Here is a 22,194-nt window from a genome sequence, read left to right on the forward strand (position 1 = left end):
TGATCCTCAAAGGAGATTGAATCCTGTTATGAAAAAAGTTATAAAGAAAGAAATTTTAAAGTTGTTAGATGTTGGAATTATCTACCATATTTTAGATAGTGCATGAGTTAGTCTAATTCACTGTGTTCCTAAGAAATGAAAAGTAACTGTGAATGTGAATGAACATAATGAATTAATACCTACTAGACAAGTCACAGGGAGACGAATATATATTGATTATAGAAAATTAAATCTTTCCACTTGGAAAGATAATTTTTCACTACCCTTTCTAAATCAAATGTTGGATAGACTTGTTGGGCATAAATACACTTGTTTTTTGGATGAATATATTGGTTATCACCAAATTCAAATAACTCCTGATGATCAAGAAAAAATAACTTTTACCAGTCCTTATGGTACATTTGTTTTTAGGAGAATGTCCTTTGATTTATGTAATGTCTTTCTACATTTTAAAGATGTATGATGACAATTTTTTGTGATTTAATTGAAAAAGAAATTGAAGTTTTTATGGATAATTTTTCAGTGTTTGGAACTTCATTTGACTCTTGTTTCAAACATTTATCATAAGTTCTTAAGCGCTGTGAAGAAACAAATTTAGTCTTTAATTGAGAAAAATGTCAATTCATGATAGCAAGACTTGTATTAGGACATCAAATATCAGAAAATGGTATGGAAGTAGATCCTGTTAAAATTCAAGTGATCGCTAATTTACCTTATCCAACAAATGTAAGGAAAATTAAGAGTTTTTAGGACATGTTGGATTCTACATACAATATATTAAATACTTTTTAAAAATTCCTACGCATTTATGTCATTTACCGGAGAAATATGCAATTTTCAATTTTGATGAAGTGCCTAAAAACTTTTGAGTTATTAAAAGAAAAATTAGTCACTGCACCAATTATAGTTTCACCAGATTGGGAAAAACCTTTTGAACTGATGTGTGATGCTAGTGATTATGCTATTGGAGTTGTTTTAAGACAAAAATATGATAAAATATTTCAAAGTAATTTACCATGCTAGTAAAACTCTTAATGAAACCAAAATTAATTATACAACAACTGAAAAATAATTTACTAATTAATTGTTGACTAACTTTCACGTCTTTGAGAAATTCATATCATATTTAATTGAAACTCATTGCGTAGTGCATACAGATCATTCTGCTATTAAGCACTTAATGAAAAAAAAGAATGCTAAACCAAGACTTATAAAATGAATTATTCTTATGCAAGAGTTTGACTTTGAAATAATAGATCGGAAGGGAACTGAAAATCAAATTGTTGATCAATTGTTCAGGCTTGAGTTAAAAAACAACTTTGTTTTGAAAAAGAAATTAATGAACATTTCCCAAATGAAAATTTGTTCAATATTAATGAGTGACGTGTTCCGTGGTATACCGGCATTGTGAACTTTCTTGTTAGTAATATTATACCCTTTGGAATGACATACCAACAGAATAAGAAATTTATATCTGAAGCTAAGACTCATTTTTGGGATGACTCATTTTTATATAAACAAGAAAATGATCTGATTATTCAAAGATGTGTACCTTTAGAAGAAACTTATGAAATTATCCAAAATGTCATAATTCTGATTTTGTGGGACATTTTGGGGTTGATAAAAGTGCAAACAAAAGTTTACAATCTGGTAACTATTTGTCTACTTATTTAGAGATGTTAATGCTTATATTAAAAACTCGTGATAGATATCAATGAGTAGGTAATATTTCTAGAAGAAATAAGATGCTCCTCAATTATATGCTAGAAGTTGAAATATTTGAAGTTTGGAGATTAGATTTCATGGAACCATTTATACCATCTTTCAGAAATTTATATATGCTCCTCAATTTCATGAAGTTGTTGTTTTACCTCGATGTAATGCTCAAAGTGTTGTAAAATTTTTGAAAACAAACATATTTTATATATTTGGGATGTCGAGAGTGATCATAACTGATGGGGGGAGTCATTTCCAAAATGTCATAATGGAGAAACTATTAAAGAAATATCTTATAAATCATATAATTGTTACTGCTTATCAACCTCAGACAAGTGGTTTGGCTGAATTATCCAATCGGGAAATTAAAAAAATTATAGAAAAATTTGTAAATCCAACAAAAATGGATTAGTCAGTCAAACTTGACTATGTTTTGTGGGCTTATAATACTGTATACAGAACTCCTATAGGGATGTCCCCATATAGACTAATATTTGGGAAAACTTGTCGTTTACCAGTTAAACTTGAGCATAAAGCATAATGGGCGATTAAACAGTTCAATTATAATTTGAAAGATGCTGGTAAGAAAAAATTATTAGAATTAAATGAGCTTGAAGAGATAAGGAAAGAATCTTATGAGAGTGTTAAGATTTACAAAGAAAAGATGAAAACAAAGAAAAGATTTACAAAGAAAAGATGAAGAAGTTGCATGATCAAAGGATTCTTACTAAAAATTTTCAGCAAAGGGTGAAGAGTTTTGCTATATAATGCAAGGTTAAGATTATTTATTGTGATAAAAATTTATCCTTATGAAGCTAGGGTGGATGAGTCCATTTGTTGTGATAAAAGTTTATTCTTATGAAACTGTGGATATTAAAGATCCTAAAACTGAGAAAGTATTTAAAATTAATGGTCATAGACTGAAAACTTATTTTGCAGGGGATCAGCATAAATTTAATGATCGAATGATGTTGAGTCAACCAGAATAAGCACTAGTTACGTCAGACTGACGACGTAAAACCAAACCGTAAAATCAAGCGCTTCGTGGGAGACAACCCATAGTCATCAGTGTATTTTTGCTTTGATTAATGATTGTGTATGATTAAGAAAATTTGAGGTAGTATTTTCGAGACTATTATATGTTAGTAATGATTTTAAGAGTTTATTTAGTGATCTAGACATGCTAGAATGAGGATTTGGACATTAAGTTGACTGGTGCAAAATTGAGCGCTGGCGCTTAAGCGCGGATGTTAAAAACCATGTGCGAAAATTCAATTTCTAAAAGTTTTAACCGCCAATTAGTTAACTTAAACGTGCCATGACAGCTTTAGGACGTGCCTAGGAGTTATTGGAAGGATTTAGACCTATAAATAGAAGGGTTTTGTGATGGAATTTCACCAAAAAATCATTTTTAGCCCTAAATTCTAAGAGAAAGAGTGATTTAGAGAAAATATCTTCATGGGAGATGAATTTGAAGAAAAAGGAAGAGGTCATGAGGAAGAAATTCATTAGTAGTGCACAAGAGATGTATAACGATTTCTTAGCCGTTAGTATTGAAGGAATAGCGGAAAAAATCAACAAAATTGAGACTAGCGTGGCTTTACTTGAGACAAAGGTAAATGAAGTTAATGTACATCTAGAGCATATTGGATGACAATTGAAAATGTAAATTAGTCATACTAGTTATATAGAGGAAGCGGATAAGACGATGTATCTTAAACATAAATGGATTGAAGAAGATTGTATCAGAGCTCGTCACCTCCATCCGTTTTATCAACTCTACATTTTGAATGCCTAAGGAGAGACTAATGAAAGACATGAATTTATCCCAACAAATGAAGAATGAAATTAAGTTCAATGTTAGAGTTTGTTTGTTAGGAGTCGTTGTTTTATATGTTAGTGTTAAATCTTGTTTTTAGTGTTTATGTTTTGTGTTCAATTATGTAAGTTTGTCAAGTGTTTGTATTTAGGAAAATTTTATCATAGACAGTTTGGAATGAGAATTAAGTGTTACATGTACTTGTACTAGTTCGTAAATGAATATATGTGTTTGTTTGTGTGAAAATCTGTGTTATTTTATCCTCGAATCGAATTAGTTATATTGGAGAATTTTGAGAGAGATGAGAGTTAAGGGAGAGGAAAATAGTCATTTAAGTGAGGAAAATAGTCATTTTAAGTGTTATAAGACCATTTAGGAGTAATATACTTAGGCTAATAGTGCATTTTACTTAAATTCAAAAATATCAAAAATCATGCACTGGCGTCTAAGCGCCGCATTCTCATGCTTAAGCGCGAAGTAACCCAAGAGGCAGGCGCCTAAGCGCCACCTATCTGTGCTTAAGCGCCGGTTCACGAAAACAGGTTCGCAAATAGTTAAAGGTGAAAAATAACCCCGAAAATCGCCATTTTTACTCCCGTCGTCATCTTCTTCCTCTCGAGTTCGCGATTTTGAAGTCTAGGGCAAACTTTTTCATGGAGATTTCTTGGTGGATTTGAGCCAAATTTGCTAGATTCGAATTTCTTAAGATAAGAGCTTCACTTCTATGTAAAAAATTTGGATTTTCACCATGTATTTTGAGTACTTTGGAAAAACCAAAAAATCACTATTCATGGTGAAAAATGAGAAAAAATTTATAGAAATTGTATAGAAAGTTTAGTTTATGCTTATAGGAGCAGAGTTTAGTGGATTAGACTTGATTTTTGAAGTTATTGTGAAATTTTGTGAAATTTGTAGAAAGACCCCAAGAATGAAGAGGAGTAAGGAAAAACCCACTTTGATTCGAGCAAGTTTGTGAGTTCAAAAGCTCGGGATAAGTATAGTGATGCTCTACAGTCACGAAAGTTGATTCCTAAGAGGTGTTTTAGAAATCCAGGTGGATCCGTGGAAGATTTTGTTGTTTTTCTGCTGTGGCTGTTATTTCTGTAGTTCAGGAGTTCTATGCAAACCTCCCTGAGGCAGAAGAGGATTGAGTCATGGATAGAGGAAAATTGGTACCTTTTTCACTAGAGGTAATCAATATGATCTACCATTTACCACCTAATACTTTGTGTTTTTATGCGAACTATAGTCCGACTAAGACGGAGCTGGACGAGATTATTTCATATTTAACTGTTGGAAGGAGACTTTGGAAAATTACAAATGAGAGGAGAGTCAATTTTTCCACTTCAAAGTTAAGTGCACCATCGAAGACGTGACACTACTTTATTTCAGCTCGTTTGTTACCGACGAATCATCTCAATGAAGTTATGAGGGAGAGAGCAACGTTGAATTATTGTATTCACGAGGGCAAGCTTATCAATATTGGAGCTTTGATCTGTCAGACTATCATCAGTTCTGTCACTGCCGCTACTACTGCAGGTTTGAGATTTTCTTCCTTGATCTTTTTTTTGTGTGAGCAGATTGGAGTGAGATATGATAGTTAGAAAGAAGTATTGTTGCCTCTAAAGCCAATTACAAGTGTAAATGTGAAGTTGTATTCTGAGCATTCTATTTTTTGTTGGAGGGGAGAATTTTCAAGAAGTTATGGAATGTCAACGTCTGTTGCATCTACCTCTGCTGCTTCTACATCTAGACCATCTACCTCGCGAGCATCTACTTCTAGAGGTGAGTCTACTGAAACTCAGGATCAATTATTGCAGAGGATGATGGATAATATTAATTATACAATAAGGTATAAAGTTTAGAAAACTTCGTAGATCATATTGATGGTTATGCTAGAAGACATAGTAATTATGAGGAGAAATTTCACTCATCTTTGGAGAGTCTTAACCAAAGAAAAATATGTTGAGATTTTCATACATATTTTACACTGATTTTGATGATATTGCACTTTAAAGAAGAGTATTTTTGATGTTTTGTTGCAGGAAGGATGAATTATGGTCATTTGAGCAAAAAGATGCAAAAAGAAGCGAATTTGGAGCGAAAATGACCAAAATGTGGAGATTTGAACTAGGGCGCCGACGGCGAGAAATTCCCGAGACTCCATATCAGATATTTTAGAGGCCCGCTGACTGCGCCCTCGAGGCCGCCGACGACGAGATCGACAGTTATGTCCAACAATGCTCCAACAATGCATTGGATCATTGGATGAGGACGAATTTTGGAGGGATGCTTAGGCAACTCTTGGGAAAACTCCTCTACAACTTTAAAACAATATTTTGGCCAAAAATTAGAAAACTCTCTCAGTAATTTTAGAAAAGTTTCAGCATTTTAGAGAGGTTCAAAGTAGTGTAGAGAGTTCCATTTAGGGTTAGGTTGTGAGGAATTCTTCTAGAGACTGTAAGGTGGAGGGAAAGTGAGAGATTTTTTCCTCATTGCCGCTTCAAAGAAGAATTTTGTGTGTTGTAAAGAAATGAAGAGATTCAGAGGAACTTCGAGGAGTTTGTTTTGGGGAGGAATTAGAGATAAGTGTTATTTATTTTTTATAGTTTGTATGACGTTGCTTTTATATATATATTCCGAGTTTTATCATATCTTTCTCATGATTTCTGAGTAGTTTTTTCTGTCTTTCTCCTTGTCTTGAGATTTGTGAAATGGTGATTTGAATTGGTTGAGCCATAAAAACGTTAAAGAAATTGTGATGATCTTTTCATTTCGATCTTAATTTACTTTCAATCTGGTCAATTAATTTGTTAAAATATGTTGAACTTTATAACTAAAGTGAAGATTACATCCAAGATTCAGGAAGGTCAAAGCCCTTGAAAGTTGGGTGCAAATAAATAGGGAAATAAAATCATCGGGCGTAGAATTGGAGATTTTAGAGTGATAGACTAAAATCCTCAATTTGGTCATATCATTTGGGTGCTGATGTGTAGATGTTAGCCCTCAGGTGAGAAGAACGTGGGAGCTCTGAAGTGAGAGTCGGTATCCTCCCAGCCTAGCCGCAGAATCAGTAACCAAACATAGGATTAGTCAATGTTCTTTATGCATGGATCAAAAGGTAAAGAATAGGTATGCTCCTAATTGGCACAACACAATTTGAACTGCTTCATTTCATCCATTCACTATATTTTCTTGGCAAGGAGAATGATGATTTCTTATATATTGAATTTTACATTAGAACTTTCTAGGACTTCATTAGAGCCCTATATTACTTGAGCGATACATATACTTGCGTTGATAAGTGTGACTTTAACATTATTGAATATTTTATATACATCTTTATCGAATCTATAACCGTTGTGAAGTTTTTTGTGTCGTTGCTGAGAAATTAAATCTTCTAGCAGCAGTAGTAAATACTTGTATTTTTAAGCATATATAAAGTTGCCGGTCAAGCCTTATTAGGGGTAACCAAGGAGTGGAATTTTCTTCATATCTCAGATACCCTTATTATGAGCCTACATATATCTGGAATAGCGGTGATTATGATGATGAGGAAGAGGAGTGAGTTATTTTTATATTTATAATATGTGATGAACTACGTGGTTTGGACTTGATACATTTGAGTTTATGTGCTTGTTTGGACTATGTGATGTGTTGAACTTTTTTTGTTTAATTGTTATTGTAATGTTTGTGTTTTGTTAATATTTTGTTTAAAATTTTAGGGTAGTAATTGTTGTTGTGTGTTGAGTAATGTGTTTTAGTTAGTTAGGATTGAACTTATTTCTATGTCTTTTGAAAGGTTGAAAATCTTGCCAACTCTAATTTTAAACTATAATTTCAGAAAACTGCTACTCTGTATTTTTCTTTTATCTTGTTAGTGTGTTTGTTTTTATGTTTAGACTGTGAAATCAAAGTTAGTGTGTTTGTTTGTTTTTGTATTTGTACTCATTACTTAGAAGTCTAATGAATCTCTACATGTTGAATTAAAATGAAAATGATAGAAAATTGATCAAAAATTAATTTTACTCCTGTTTTTAGTTTTGTACTTGTAGAATTAAGGTATAAAAATTTTTGTAAGCAAGTTATTTCAATATTCATTCATGCTTATATATATTTGCTGCTAAACTGTTTAATATTGTAAAAATTTAAGTTTGGGGGGAATGAAAAATATTTTCAAAACTTCAATTTTATTTAGGAAAGTGAGATTTGATTTGAAAAAAAAAATGATCATATATGTGAAGTTATATTAGAAAAGTAAGATTTGATTATATAAATGAGTACGAAAATTTAGTTAAAATTCATAATAATGAAGAAAAATTTTCAGTTAAAAGTTGTTAGTGTAGAAAATGCTAAATGTAGTGTAACTATCTTTAGTAAGAAAAATTATATTTTTGAAAAATTTAGAAATTTAGACTTTTATTTTCAAAACTTAAATTTCTTTTATTAAAAATAATTTTCAAAAATATTATTATGTTTATAAGTAAAAGAATTATATCAGGACTTTGCTTTAGGAAAGAAGAAGTGGAATTCAAAACCATTAAAGTCTTATCCAGATATAGTAATCATTGTCTGAAAAAGAAAAAAAAAGAAAAAAAAAAGAAAAAAAAAGAAAAAAAGGGAGGAAAAGCTTAAGGATTAGTGTCTAATCAAAAATTGGTTCTACATTTTATCTTTTAAAGTATAAAACTTGAGAAACTCTTAAGCCTAAGGATATAATAATAAGTAAAACTATTCTTAATAAAAATTTTTAAGTAGAGGTAATAAAAAGACTAAATTTTATATTTGAAAAATCTACAATATTTCTGAATTAGATAGGAACTAATATTTTCATATTTTTTAACATTAAAAATTTCTAAATTTTAAGTTCGTCTCATTTACTAAATATTTTTTTTAAATTGCACTACTATATTTCTAAATCGGACTACTATATTTCTAAATCTAAATTTTATATTTCTAAATCTAAAAAATCTAAATTTTAGAAACTCCTAAAGAAACTCGTATACATAATCATACCTATTTAGTTTTTGAAAATTAAAGTGTCACTTGATGACAAGTAACATTTTAAGTTTGGGAGATTTTGATACATCTAAAATATATAGTGTTTTTAGACCCAATTTTATACATATTTTTGAGATATTGCACTTTAATGGAAGGTATTTATGTGTTTTTCTTTCAGGTACAAATAAAAAAGTGAAAAATGTTAAAAAAAGTGAAAAAAAGATCAAATTTAGAGCAAAAATGTAAAAATAATGCAAAAGAGTATTGACGCCTAAGCGTTAGATCCGACGCTTAAGGGCTGGTGAAACAGAGAAGGTTGTGCCTAAGCATCAGAGGCTCGGCGCTTAAGTGTCAGAGGCAATTATTTGACAATTTAATTTCTTTTGTCGAATTTTAAAGGGACATTTGAGGCATTTATTGGCTAATGAGAGTGGTTATGACCACTAGAAATGAAAATATGATTAAAAGACTTGTGAAAGGAGGCATCCCTTGGAGAATACATCGAATTTGGACACATTTTGAAGAGTTACCAAGGCACCTCTTGGAGATTTATAAAAGAAGAAAGTTGAGACTTTTAGAAGTGTGCTTGAAAAGGGGGAGTCCTGAAAAGTGCTTTTGGAGAGATTTTCAGGCACCACAAATTTATTTTATCCTTTTTGTTTTTAGTTTTATTGTGAGAGTTAAGAGTGTTGTAAAAGAGAAGAGATTCAAAAGAAATTCAAAAGTTTGGTGGAGGATTTGAGATAAGTTTTTATCTTTTATTTTTAAACTAATTTTGGTTTTAATCGATACTTTTTGTTGGTTTAACAATGATTTTTACTTTTAAACTAAAGTATAGTTTTGTTTTCTCCATAGATTCTGAATAGTTTTTTTTATCTTTCTCCTTAAAATGATAAGTAATTAAAGTGTTGGATGGAAGTTGTGGAGAGTATTAGTCTTTAATGTTTGAAGAAGTTGTGATGATTTAATTTCATGTACTTCATTTACTTCTTGATCTGGTCTATCTAGATGTTAAAATTTGTTGTGAGAACATGTAAGAACCGAGCCGGTATTGTCTCAGTCAATAATTAGAAAGAATCACATGAGGTTGTATGAATGAGAATGTAATTAATATGATTAAGTGAAAATAAATAGGGAAATAATCTTTGAAGGATGTAGAGTTAAAGAACTTTAGAGTTACAGACTAAAGCCCCCAACTTGGTTTATTATTTTAGAATCTGATACGAGATGTTAGCCCTTATGTGGAGAGAATCGAGGGAACTCTAGAGTGAGAGATGGTATCTTCCATGCCTAGCCGGTCTTCAAAACTATTCAAACTTTAAATTAGTCAATGTTCTTTAGAGCATCTCTAGTAAGGGTAAAAAATAATATTGCTCATATTTGGCACAACACAATTTGCATACTTCCACAATAAAAATCTTATACTTATTACTGATTCATGATAAGGACAAAGATATTTCATATTAAGTGTTTTTTTTTACATAAACTCAAGTGATCTTTAAAAGTTTTTATTGTTTTGTCAAAATATCAAAAATATCAAATAGATTTGAATTTTAATTACTATAAAAATATCTATAGTTTAAGTAATTGTCTTTTTAAAATAGAAAGTTTGTTGTTTAATAGTGCATATTGTGAAATTCCCGTAGGTTCGATATTAATGTCTTAATCAAAAAGTCTTATATTACTTTATAACGATATGTATACTTGCGTAGTATCTCAATATATATATAAATTAAAAAGTTAAATTCTTAGTTTCTCTAGGATCAAGTTTTGGTACTATTGTAAAGTAAAAAAATATAAGTGAACTCCACATTGCTCAACGCCCAGTCTCATTACTAGCCCAGCAAGCCATAATGCTTCTTTTGCAGCTTCATCTATTGTCATGTACTCAGCTTCAATTGTAGATAATGTCACAATAGACTAAATTATTGATTTCTAACATATAGTAACATATAGGCCCTCCACCAAGGCCCTCCACCAAGAGTAAACACATACCCAGTTGTAGACATTTTGTCATCTAAATCACTTGCATAGTATGAATCAACGTACCCCACAACTGAAGGATCATCCTGCTAACTGCCAAAAATAATTATATGTTCTATAGTACCCCTCAGATACCTGAAAATCCACTTGACTGCTTCCCAATGTCGTTTTCCAAGTTTAGACATGTATTTGTAGACTTGACTAACAGCACTAGTCAAATTATGACGAGTACATATCATTGTATGCATTAAGTAGCCAACTGCACTGGCATATGAAACATTTGTCATGTCTTCGATTTTTGTATCTGTCTTAGAACACTGTTCTGAAGAAAGCTTAAAATGATTTGCCAAATGAGTACTTACAGACTTTTCTTTGCTCATCTAAAACTTTTCTAGCACTTTCTCAACATTCTCATTGAGATAAACATAATCGTCTTGAGGCTTTGTCCCGGTGAATCTTCATTCCAAGAATCTTCTTCCAAATCTTTCATGTCAAATTTCTGGCTCAATAAAGCTTTCAAACCACAAACATCATTCATATTCTTTGCAGCAATCAGTATATCATCAACATACAGTTACAGAAAAATTACAGAAAAATAATAGAACTAATAGAACGATCATCAAGGCTCTTCACATAAACACAAAAATCATACTCACAACTCTTATAACCAATCTGAATTATGTAGAAGTCAAATCGCTTGTACCATCATCTTGGAGACTGTTTCAACCCATACACCAATTTCTTTAATCTGCAAACCAGATGCTCTTATCTAGGTTGAGTGAACCTTTCTAGCTGCTCCATGTAAATTTGATCCTCCAAATCACCATGCAAGAAAGCAGTTTTAACATCCATCTGCTCCAAATGCAAATCCCAAATAAATACTCATGCAAGTACTGCCCTGATTGAAGTATCTTTGACCACAGGAGAAAAGATTTCATCATAATCTATCTCATTCTGCTGTGAAAATCTCTTTGCTACCAATCAAGTCTTGAACTTTTTTCCTTCTTTTTCTGATACTGTTGGTTTCTTTTTGTACACCCATTTGCACCCAATAGTCTTTTTTCCCTCATTAAGTTGAACTAACTCTCATGTGTGATTTTTCTGCAAAGACTTCATCTCCTCAACCATTGTACCCATATATTTCTCTTTCTTCTGACTAGTTATAGCTCCTTGAAAAGTTGTTGGATCATTGCTGCTGATGAGAAGTGCACAAGAGACCGAGTTTTCATAACCCAATCTGCTAGGATGTCTTATATTGGTGCGTCTGTGTCTGTCTTTTGCTAGATTATAATTCTGCATATCAACTAGAATAAAATCACCAGGTGTTGGATTTGAACCTTCAACTCTCTCAATTGTTTTTGGATGTTGTTCTAAATCCATCTGCACTGCACCTGAAACAGTTCTCTTGCACTTTGTCTTGATTCTGCTGCAATATGGACTGTTCATCAAAAACTGCATCTTTGTTGATCACCATCTTCTTTGCAATTGGATCCTTTGCAATTGGATCCCAATGCAATTGGATCCCAAAACTTTTATCCTTTCACACCTTTCTTGTAGCCTAGAAAGATACACTTCTTGAATTTTGTATCAAGTTTTGATCTTTCATCTCCAGAGACATGCACATAAGCAGTACAACCAAAAATTTATAAATGATCAAAAATAACTGGATTACTTGTCCATACGTCTTTTGCGACTTTGCCACCCAGCGATGCCCGAGATGATCTATTGATGAGATAACATGTCATATTCACAGTCTCTGCCCAGAAATTCTTAGGAAGTCTTGTATTCAGTCTCAAACATCTTGCCCTTTCAGTTAAGGACTTGTTCATCTTTTCTGCCACACCATTCTACTGTGGTGTCTTGCGCACTGAAAAATGCCTCTGAATCTCATGCTCCTCACAGAACTTCTGAAACTACGAATCTGTGTACTCTGTGTCATTATCGGACCTTAAATACTTGATCTTTCTGCCAGTTTAGTTCCCCACCTCAGCTTTCCACAGCTTGAATTTAGAGAAAACTTCAGATTTCTGTTTCAAGAAATATACTCAAACTTTCTTGGAGAAATCATCAATAAAGGTAATAAAATACTGAGATTCTTCCAATGAAGATTCTCTGGTAGGGTACCATATATCAGATGCACATAATCAAGAATCTCTTTAATTTTAAGTTTTTTAGTCATAAATTAACTCTAGTCTGTTTTTCAAGAGCACAAAACTAACAAAGATCAAGCTTGCAGCTTTTAACACTATGTAACAAGTTTTTTCTATACAATTTTGTCATCCCACGCTCACTAAGATGACCCAGCCGCATATGTCATAGCTTTGTACTATCATCATCTGACTCCACATAATGAACTTCACCTACAACTGTACTCCCCAACAATTTGTAGATATTGTCTGCAGTTAATTTTCTTTTTATCACCGTCAGTGCAACCTTAACAATTCAGATGGTTTCCCTATCCTCATTTGCCTTAATAATGAAATCATTTCTATGTAAAGTGTCCAAGGAAATCAAATTCTTATTCATATTTGAAATATGTCTGACATCACATAATGTTCTAACTGTGATATCATACATCTTAATTCTAATTTCTTCAATACCAACAATATTGTAACATTTATCATCACCTAGATAAAATGAGCCAGAATTAGTTGACATGTATGAAGTAAATCACTCTCTGTTAGGTGTTATGTGATAAGAGCATCCTGAATCAAGAATCCATGCATCCGTGAACTGAGTTGATGAAACTGAAAACACATCGTTATCACTGCAATCTGAATTGTCACTCTGCACCACATTTACAAACTTCGATGATGCATCACATTTTTCCCCAATCTTCTTCTTCAGTTTTGGACAATCTCTCTTCATATGACGTGAGTCTTTGCAATTGTAGCAATGAATTATTTTTTTGTCTTTTGACTTTGATCTGGAACTTCGCCTTCTAGAACCCTCATTTTATTTCTTCCTTCCACGATCTTACTTACCCTTAATATATAAACTGTCATCATAAGAATTTTTCTCTGCATTCTTCTTCTGCGGGTTGTGAGTCAACAATGCTGTAGTAATCTCATCAACTTTGATAGTTTTTTTCCCATATGTAAGATTAGTCACCAGGAGTTCATAAGAAGAAGACAGTGAACACAACAAAATCATTGTTTGGTCTCTCATCCTCAATAGTGATATCAAACCGTGATAAATTTGTGATTATTTGATTGAAACTATTAACATGTTGTGTCAGATCAGAACCTTCTTGCATCTTCAGCACATATAACTTGTGTTTCAGATACAATTTATTCGTCAGAGATTTAACCATAAACTGAGTTTCCAATTTCTTTCATATCTTTCTTGGAGATTTTAGATTCATCATGTGATACATGACTTCATCTGTCAGGCATAGACGTATAGTTTTTGTCGCTCGTTCCTTTCAATATTCAGAAAAGAGATTACAGAAATCAGCGATACCTCCTGGGATTACAAGTCTATTTATAACTCAGGAGTAAACCCTAAGTACAATATATAATTACAACATTACCCTTGTATCACACCCCCAACCCACATAAGGAAATTTCTTTGATTTGGACAGAATCTTCCGCTCTGCTCCGCTCCACTCCAACATCTGTCCCTTTATGGTATATGACTCATATCTAACAAACAACCATTAATCCTCACATCAATTAGTTTCTCCACATCATCAATTTCAGAGCGTAGTGAGAAGGTCTTCTCCATCAAGCAAGCCAAAACATATTAAACTCGGGGGAAGAAAAAAAAACAATAAATCAACAGAAAAAATAACAGTACTAAGTTTGCAATTTTCCAACTTTATAACTTGATAAAAGTTAAAAGCCAGGAAATCAATTATATCTTACATATGCCAGAATTCAATGCTCAAATCTTTGTACTAGACCACTAAGGCACCAAGGGCAAAGAAGAGGGACAAAAACAAAAATAATGTAGAAAACAAACATGGAAAGAACACAGCCTGAAAGTTTTACCTGGTCCCAGTATCACAAGAGGCCCGGATTCAACAGGCAGTGAAGAGGAATTAGGCAAGGGAAAACGTTTGATTGGATAACAAAAGAGAGAATCAAGAAACAGACAAATTGAAAAAACCGAAGAAGGCAGATCATACGAGAAAACAGCACCTGCGGAGAACAAATGGAGAGGAGATGAAGGATGTGCAAGAAGATGTCTGAAGCAGAAGAAAAGGGCGGAGACGGAGAGTCAGCAGTCAGTGAAGAGGACGAGGGCAATGCTCAGAGTTTACTGCATCAATATCATGGGAGGAAGAGTACAGGAGAGCTAGGCCAGCTGCTTCGATGCTTTCCATCTTTGCTCTCTCTCTCACGCGAATCTCGTTCCACCTTCATCTTCCCCAATTTGCGTTCAAAAAGTGGAGCTTGCTCGCTAGTACTTTTGTTGAGGGTACATGGCAAGTGGACGCCAGAGAGTGCGAAAACAGAAATAACACAATTATGATTCATGATAATATTAATTATTTAAATTACACAATTTTATTTTCATATTATATATATATATATATATATATGTACATATATATAATGATTTTAATATTATCTTTAAGAAAAACATCCTATCTTTGGGCCTCTTATTTATAAAAGACATTTTTTATAAATTATGAAAATTATTCTTGATTACCGAAGGAGAGAGCATTTATGAAAATCGCTCTTAATAAAATTAATGCACTAATTTAAGATAAGATTCTCATGATTTAATTCTGGATTTGTATTGCAATTTTGAATTTGAATATGACTGTCATCAGTTGATCGACGTGTTTAAGTTTGGTCGACCATGGTGATCGTCTAAATGACAGTCATTCCTACTATAGCAAAGTCTCCGGTCATCCAATTGCTACCGAACTCTTTTAGGATCGTAAGAGTGGCTCGTCGATAAGATCCATCGACACCGTGTTTTGATTGACTTTAACCGAGTTGTCGGTTCGTCAAATGGTTGGCTCGGATCATGTCCCTTTAGTTTGATGTTCTAATTGTCTGACTGTCATCCCTGGTTGTAAGATCGGTTTGAGATCCATGCTGACAGTTTTGGTGCATATTTATTAGTTTCTCTGGTTTTTATACTTATTAACAGTGATAACTATAATAAGGACAGTAAAACTATTAAAAAATAAGTGCACCGAAATCAAGAAACTTTATTTTGATAATTAATTTTCCTTTTGCGATTTTGTGTCTGGTGGATCCTATAAATAGGACCACAAAATTGGGATTCACAATCTTTGTTGTTAATCCATCCCAAGTAACTAAGGCACACCACGAGTGAGGGTGCGAGTCGAAGTGGGGTGAATACTAAATTCTTCACCTTGGCGGGCTATCGAGCCTCCGCTCCTGCAAAGAAGAAGAAGATATGAAAGAAACACAAAAGGTCAAAGCTCAAACCTATATCGGTCGATCAACTCAACTCGTCTGACGACGCCAAAGGTACTGTCGTCTAAAAACTTATGTCAGGAGACTCTGGTGTTCTGGTCTATTGACCTCATTTTTATGAGGTATTCTTTTTCTCTCTCTAAAATATAGTATCTAGCCTTATGATTTCCTTTTGGCTCTCTAGATGATTATTATTGGGACCCACACAACTTTGCAATTTGAACCTTTTCTTAACTTATTGTAGTCTATTTTGGGTGGGTTCGAATCCTTAACATTTAGTTGAGTCGATTAACACCAACAATATGAAACTCAAATCAAGTTTCTATAAGGATTCGAAAATTCATAAAAAGACTCCTTAACAGGTAACGAGTTACTTGCTGTCGAGAGCATTCTGCTAAGACTATATTCGTTGCTTAGGCAAGGACTGGTCGGCATTTTGCTTGTTGAACAGCTCCGGTCGGACTAAAAGACTTTATTTGTTATGTAGCGCGTAAATCGAAGTTAAATTGGTTTGATATCAACAAATTTGTCTGGACGTCCCGAACAACGAAACGGACCGCACGAATGCAACTAGAACATTGATTTTACTTAGGAAAGACATATAATAATAATAATAATACTGATGACAATAATAATAAATCCTTAAAATCTCTCACGCCACTCCGTCACACACACGATGCTTTTCCCGTCTCTTCTCCTTCATGCCCTAGTCGAGTGCTCTTCCTCTCACGCAGGAGAATCTCTTTCCAGAGATTGAGATGGCCCCCACTCTCGTGCCCTAACTGCCTCTCCCCCGATCCTTTTGCCCCTCTCCTCACCGTCGGTAACTCTAGCGGTAAGCATCTTCCTCTTTCGGCTATAAATACCTCTTCGAAGGAGGGATTTGAGAGCTCTGATCTCTACTAGTGTGTGCGGGTTTCTTTTTTTTTCTCCTCCGAGATTTTGGATTAGGGATTCTTGTGCTTGCTCATAAGGATGTTAGAATTTCTTATTTTCTTTTTGCTACTTTTTTATTTGGTTGGTATGATCCCTTATCCAATGTGGATGTTTTTTACTTGATTGACTTCTTTCTGATCAGATTTTCTAATAAATGCGAGTCCTCATTTCTTCATTCTAAATGCATAAATATGTTGCTACTTCATTCATATATGAGCAATATGCGTGTTGAATATCTTAAAGTAAGGATCCACCACATGTTTCTTGAGGTCATTTCTTTAACTGACATTAATCTACATTGTTCAGACGACTTATATTTCTGAATTTCACATTATGATATACATTTTTTCATATTAATCTTGCAAAAATTGTAGCTACCTTTTTTTTATATTTATATTTCAAATCTTTAGGTGTTGGATTCTTATGTCAATTATATATAAATACGGTATGATAGCATGTTACATTTGGTAAATCTTGGGTTAGGACATTTTTTCTTTAAATGTAAAACCACTCACACACGAGCATTCTCATCTCTACATCATTTACTTTAATTTTATTCTTCTCTTCTACAGGCCAACACTTAACTTGAAATTTTGTCTTTTAGCGCATTACTTGAGATGTTGAAAAAAATATTAAAATACCCTATCAAAAATATATAAATAGAAATTTATTTAAAAAATAAATGCCACTTGGATTAAAAAATTGCTCTTGAATTTGAAGAATCATAAAACATTACCTGCTCAACCATACTAACACATATCATCAACACCAACATTTACATAAAAGTCAATGTCTATCATCAACAATTAAGTTTGTTGCTCACCACTATCATCAATCTTGATGTTAGTAATTTTCATAAATATCACATATTTTGTTGTTGATTAGGCCGACACTCGCTATCAATATCAATGGTGATACAAATCATCATCAACAAAGATAACACCCACCATCAACACGAATAATAATTATAGTTGCATTAAGGATGATGCTTGTCATTGATAACATTGTAGCAACTCAAATGCACATTAGCAACACTAATGCTAACACTAGGCATTGACACCAACGTTTATGCACATCATGGCTAAAAAGGGTGACATTCAAAGTGATCTTATTCGATTTTCTTAATAAAAATAAAATAAAAGGAAGCTATACATACATATCACTTATTTCTTTTGTATTTACATATCTAAGATCCAAACTTCAATTATATCTAGATATATCTAAATATACCAACTTGCATATGCACACGAAAATATATTTCATTTTTTTAAAATAAAATTCTTATTTTTGAAGTGATATAAAACAAATTAGTTATGTAAATGCTAAAAATAAAATTTTCTCGTCTGTAAACACTAGGTTGAGTTTTATACTTGTAAATGTGTCAAATTTTTTAAAAGAAACTTGTTTGTTAGTGAAATACAGGGGAGAAATTCCTCTCAAAAGAAATTAAAAAAGGAGCATATTAATCTCCGTAGGAGACGTTTATAAAATAAAATTAAATTTTATAAATGCCCCCATTTAGGGTGTTTCTTGAAAAATTAATTTTTTTTAAATGTGATATTTTATTTTAAGTAACATAAATATTAATAAATATTAAGTATTATTATAAATAGATTGTTAATATTCTTTACATTAATGAAAATATTAAATTTGTTAATTAATCTTGATATTAATTAAATTTTAATTTATGTTATAAAAATATATAATTGAAAAAAAATTAATTATCTAATAAGCTATGAAATTTTCAAAATTTATTTTATATTAAAATATTTTCAAAATAAAATATTTATGTAAAAATATTTATGTAAAATATTTATGTAAAAATATTTTATAGATTGTCAAAATAAAATATTTTCAAATTAATCCTGATAAATCTGACGTGACACAGCAGCCGACCAGGCAACATGTAACGCGTTAAAAAGGTGCTGTCAGTGTAAAATTTAAGATTTTGGTTGTGATTTATATTATCTCTTTTTTCGTTCTTTGCCCGCCGGTAAAATTCCCATGCCGTCATCTTGAACTTGATATTTCGGCCAGTCTGACTCTTTCTTGAAAACTCTATTCAGTTGACTCCGTAGAGTCGCCGCAACCCTTTCCACCGCAACTCCAGCAACGATGGACACTGCAAACAGCCGAGAAACAACGCAGCAGCCACCACTCCGCGGCTTCATCTTCCCTCTGCTAAGCCCAGGTCACATGATCCCTCTCATCGACATCGCCAAACTCCTCTCCCGCCGCGACGTCTCCCCCACAATCATCACCACCCCCGGCAACGAATCCCTCGCCCGCCCGGCCATCGACCGCGCCAATTCAGACTCTTCTCCCACAGTCTCCCTCCCAATTGATCTCATCCTCCTCCCTTTCCCTCCCTCCGCCACCGACCTACTCCCCCCTGGCAACCGCGAAAATCTCACTAAACTCCCTCCCTTCCATTTTTCTCACCTCATGGCCGCTATCCCCACCCTCCGCCCATCTCTCCACGACCTTCTCCTCCGCCCCCGCGCCGCCTTTCTTCCCACTCTGCGTCCATGAGAGTCTAGCCCTCATTAACCCACTAGAGCACTTCTCCAAAGATGACGCCCGTTCCATTCTCATTGACGATCTCCCGTACCCCATCGAGTTAACGAAACCGGAGATTCACGAAATCTTCAATTTTCAGCCGACTCTTCAATTGTTTAGAGAGGCCGAGGAGAAGAGCTTCGGAGTGGTGGTTAATTCTTTCTATGAGCTGGAACCGGCTTATGTAGATATTTTTCGTAGCGGTCGGGCTGGTCGCCGAGCCTGGTTCGTCGGTCCGGTTTCATTATCTAATCCGGAGGATGATAAAATCGACAGTTCGAACCGGGGCAGCCAGGCACACCTGGACACGGCCCCACTGTTGAGTTGGCTCGACGCCCAGCCGGCCCGATCCGTTGTATACACCTGCTTCGGTAGTCTCTGCCAGTTCGATGCGGCTCAGATGCGGGAGACCGCGATCGGGCTTGAGGCGAGCGGGCAACGGTTTATATGGGCCGTGAGGGATTGGCAAGGGGCAGCGGCGGAGACGATGGAGTGGCTGCCGGAGGGGTTTGAGGAGAGGGTGGAGGGGAAGGGGTGGGTGGTGAGGGGATGGGCCCCGCAGATAGCGATACTTGGACACGTGGCGGTGGGTGCTTTCGTGACGCACTGCGGGTGGAACTCCACGCTGGAGGGCTTGGCGGCCGGGTTGCCGTTGGTGGCGTGGCCGTTGATGTACGAGCAGTTTGTGAACGAGAGATTGATTACGGAGGTGTTGAAGGTGGGTGTGAGGGTGAGGAAGGGGGCGGCGGACGTGAAGGCGGCGGAGGTGGCGGGGGCGGTGAGGAGAGTGATGGCTGATGGTGAAGAGGCGGAGGGGTTTCGAAGGCGGGCGAGGGAGTTGGCGGCGTCCGCGACGCGAAGGCAGCTATGGAGGTGGGTGGGTGTTCGTACGAGGATGTTGGGCGGATGGTGGAGGAATTGACTCGAGTAGGGCGTGAATCAGCAGCACGAAGAAAGGAGGAACAGGTTGGTAATGTGGTTTAACTTCAATGTATAAAATAAGTAAAATAATGCGTAGAGGGACTATGCAAGCCAACTGCTTGACGCCAGAGGGCATTTATGACTTGTCTGTGGCATCATTTTCATGAACAATTTCACGATGTATTTATATTTTACATTTTTATCCTAATATTACTTGCAATTAAGTTTGGAATACGAAAATTTTATTTTTTTTGAATTAGTCAAATTTAGGATTGACTATTCGATATTGGGAAAAACTAAAAAGTTAAAACGGATGCACTTTCGGATAAGGTCCACATACATATAATATATGAGCAGATAAGGGGAACATATGAGCCGGCAAAGGAAGAGGCATATATAAAATTTTCTTTTAATAGCATGAAATTTTTATCAATAAATGAATTTGAATGCATGTTATTTTAAATATTTCATATTCAAATTTATGATCATGCCGGCTCCAATTTTAATAAATTTATATTAAATAAATTGAATGCCTCAATAAAATGATAGAAAGAATTAAACACGAGTTCAAATAAGTTCAAATTAACCTGTTAGTGTATTTATAAAATTTGGCTCATTAATTAGAAGATAAAATAATATTAATTTTTTACATGCTTATTGTCAAATTGAGCAACTCGACGAGATGAATCAATTGAGTCGAAAAGCTTTCAATTTTGAAGTGTTAATGTACATAAATATTGAAAAAATGACTTATGATCAAGGAAATTAATGTGAAACGTCTGATGGATTGATTAAATTTATTAAAATTACCTTTAAATAAATTATAAAAAGGCTATTATTTTCCATTTGAGTCAATGGAACAAGAGAAGAATAACTCAAAACTAAAATATTTATCCTGAAAGAAGTGCAGGGGAATGACCGCCAGCAACAATTATAATAGCAAATTATGATTAGTTTGATTATCAATTATGAATTTTGAGGCTAAATACTTGAATTATAACCACCAACGATACCTTTTCTAGCTAATCACTACAATTGTAGCCATAAATCATAATTCTTTTTGTCCAATTTAAGACTAGTGAAGACAAAATAATATTATAAAATTATGTTTTTTAATTTTTTGTAATCTCGTCATCCATAATTCCAGAGAAAACTGAATTATTATGCTTTCAATTTTTTTTTGTGGATTACTTTGATTTGGTCAGACCCCGTGATTTTTTTTTCTTTCTAGAGTTTTCATGTAAAAAATATGGTTCTCTTATATCTCTATCTGTTTGCGCTCTGGAAAATTATATTGTGCTGAGACATAAAATTTCACTATTTTGGAGAATTTTCTAGTATGCAATAATGTCCATTTTGGATAAAATTGAGAATATATTTGGTTATGTAATTGGCTTAGTGAACATGTCTATAACCTAAAGAGCCAAATTAATAGGCATAGGTTTGAAGAATATATCATTGAATTTATCCCAAATGAAATGACAATGCATTTTGTATCTTAATGAAGCTAGGATTAATAACAATAGGGAAGTAAGTCTGATTTTCATAAAAGAGAAGGATCAAGAGGGTTGTTGAGGCTTGAAGGTTTTGTAATAGTTGGTGAAGCCAAGCAGGTTTGCTCACTATTTCAGCCAATTAATTATGACATTATTTTTTTAATTTCCAAGAAATCATGGATTCACCCAACAAGATACAACATTCACTAATATAATGTCAAGTGTCGATACAAGATCCCCAATCTACATCGACAAATGCCGTAGTTGTAAGTTGAAAGCATTAGAAAAGAAGATACATTTATCTATAGTACGTTTGATATATACGAGGTCTATGATTGAGACAAAAAATGACTAAACATGCGAA

General features: G+C 33.9%; 2 protein-coding genes across 4 annotated transcripts in view; one reads left to right on the plus strand and one right to left on the minus strand.

The window, feature by feature from the left end:
• The window catches only part of LOC110019044 (random slug protein 5-like), a 43,151-nt gene extending 28,190 nt beyond the window's left edge, over positions 1 to 14,961 (minus strand). The window contains exon 1 of one of the 3 annotated variants that reach the window (XM_020716567.1): positions 14,662 to 14,961. The gene's annotated coding sequence lies outside the window, so the exon portion shown is untranslated. The other 2 variants (XM_020716568.1, XM_020716569.1) reach the window with 2 other exon arrangements.
• Positions 14,962 to 18,782: 3,821 nt separating this feature from the next.
• LOC110019056 (scopoletin glucosyltransferase-like) lies at positions 18,783 to 20,335 on the plus strand. Its single transcript, XM_020716590.1, has 2 exons — positions 18,783 to 19,344; positions 19,376 to 20,335. The coding sequence occupies exons 1-2, from the start codon at positions 18,970 to 18,972 to the stop codon at positions 20,333 to 20,335; spliced, it is 1,335 nt and encodes a 444-aa protein (XP_020572249.1). The 5' UTR covers positions 18,783 to 18,969.
• Positions 20,336 to 22,194: the final 1,859 nt, after the last annotated feature.

Source organism: Phalaenopsis equestris, unplaced genomic scaffold (genome assembly GCF_001263595.1).
Source record: "Phalaenopsis equestris unplaced genomic scaffold, ASM126359v1 Scaffold000041, whole genome shotgun sequence".
NCBI classification, from domain to species: Eukaryota; Viridiplantae; Streptophyta; class Magnoliopsida; order Asparagales; family Orchidaceae; genus Phalaenopsis; species Phalaenopsis equestris.

Excerpts from the sequence above, each read along its gene's own strand:
- LOC110019056 (XM_020716590.1), top strand. The coding sequence starts at position 18,970 with ATGGACACTGCAAACAGCCGAGAAACAACGCAGCAGCCACCACTCCGC. Across the intron at positions 19,345-19,375 it reads CATCTCTCCACGACCTTCTC|TGCGTCCATGAGAGTCTAGC; the intron begins CTCCGCCCCCGC and ends TTCTTCCCACTC.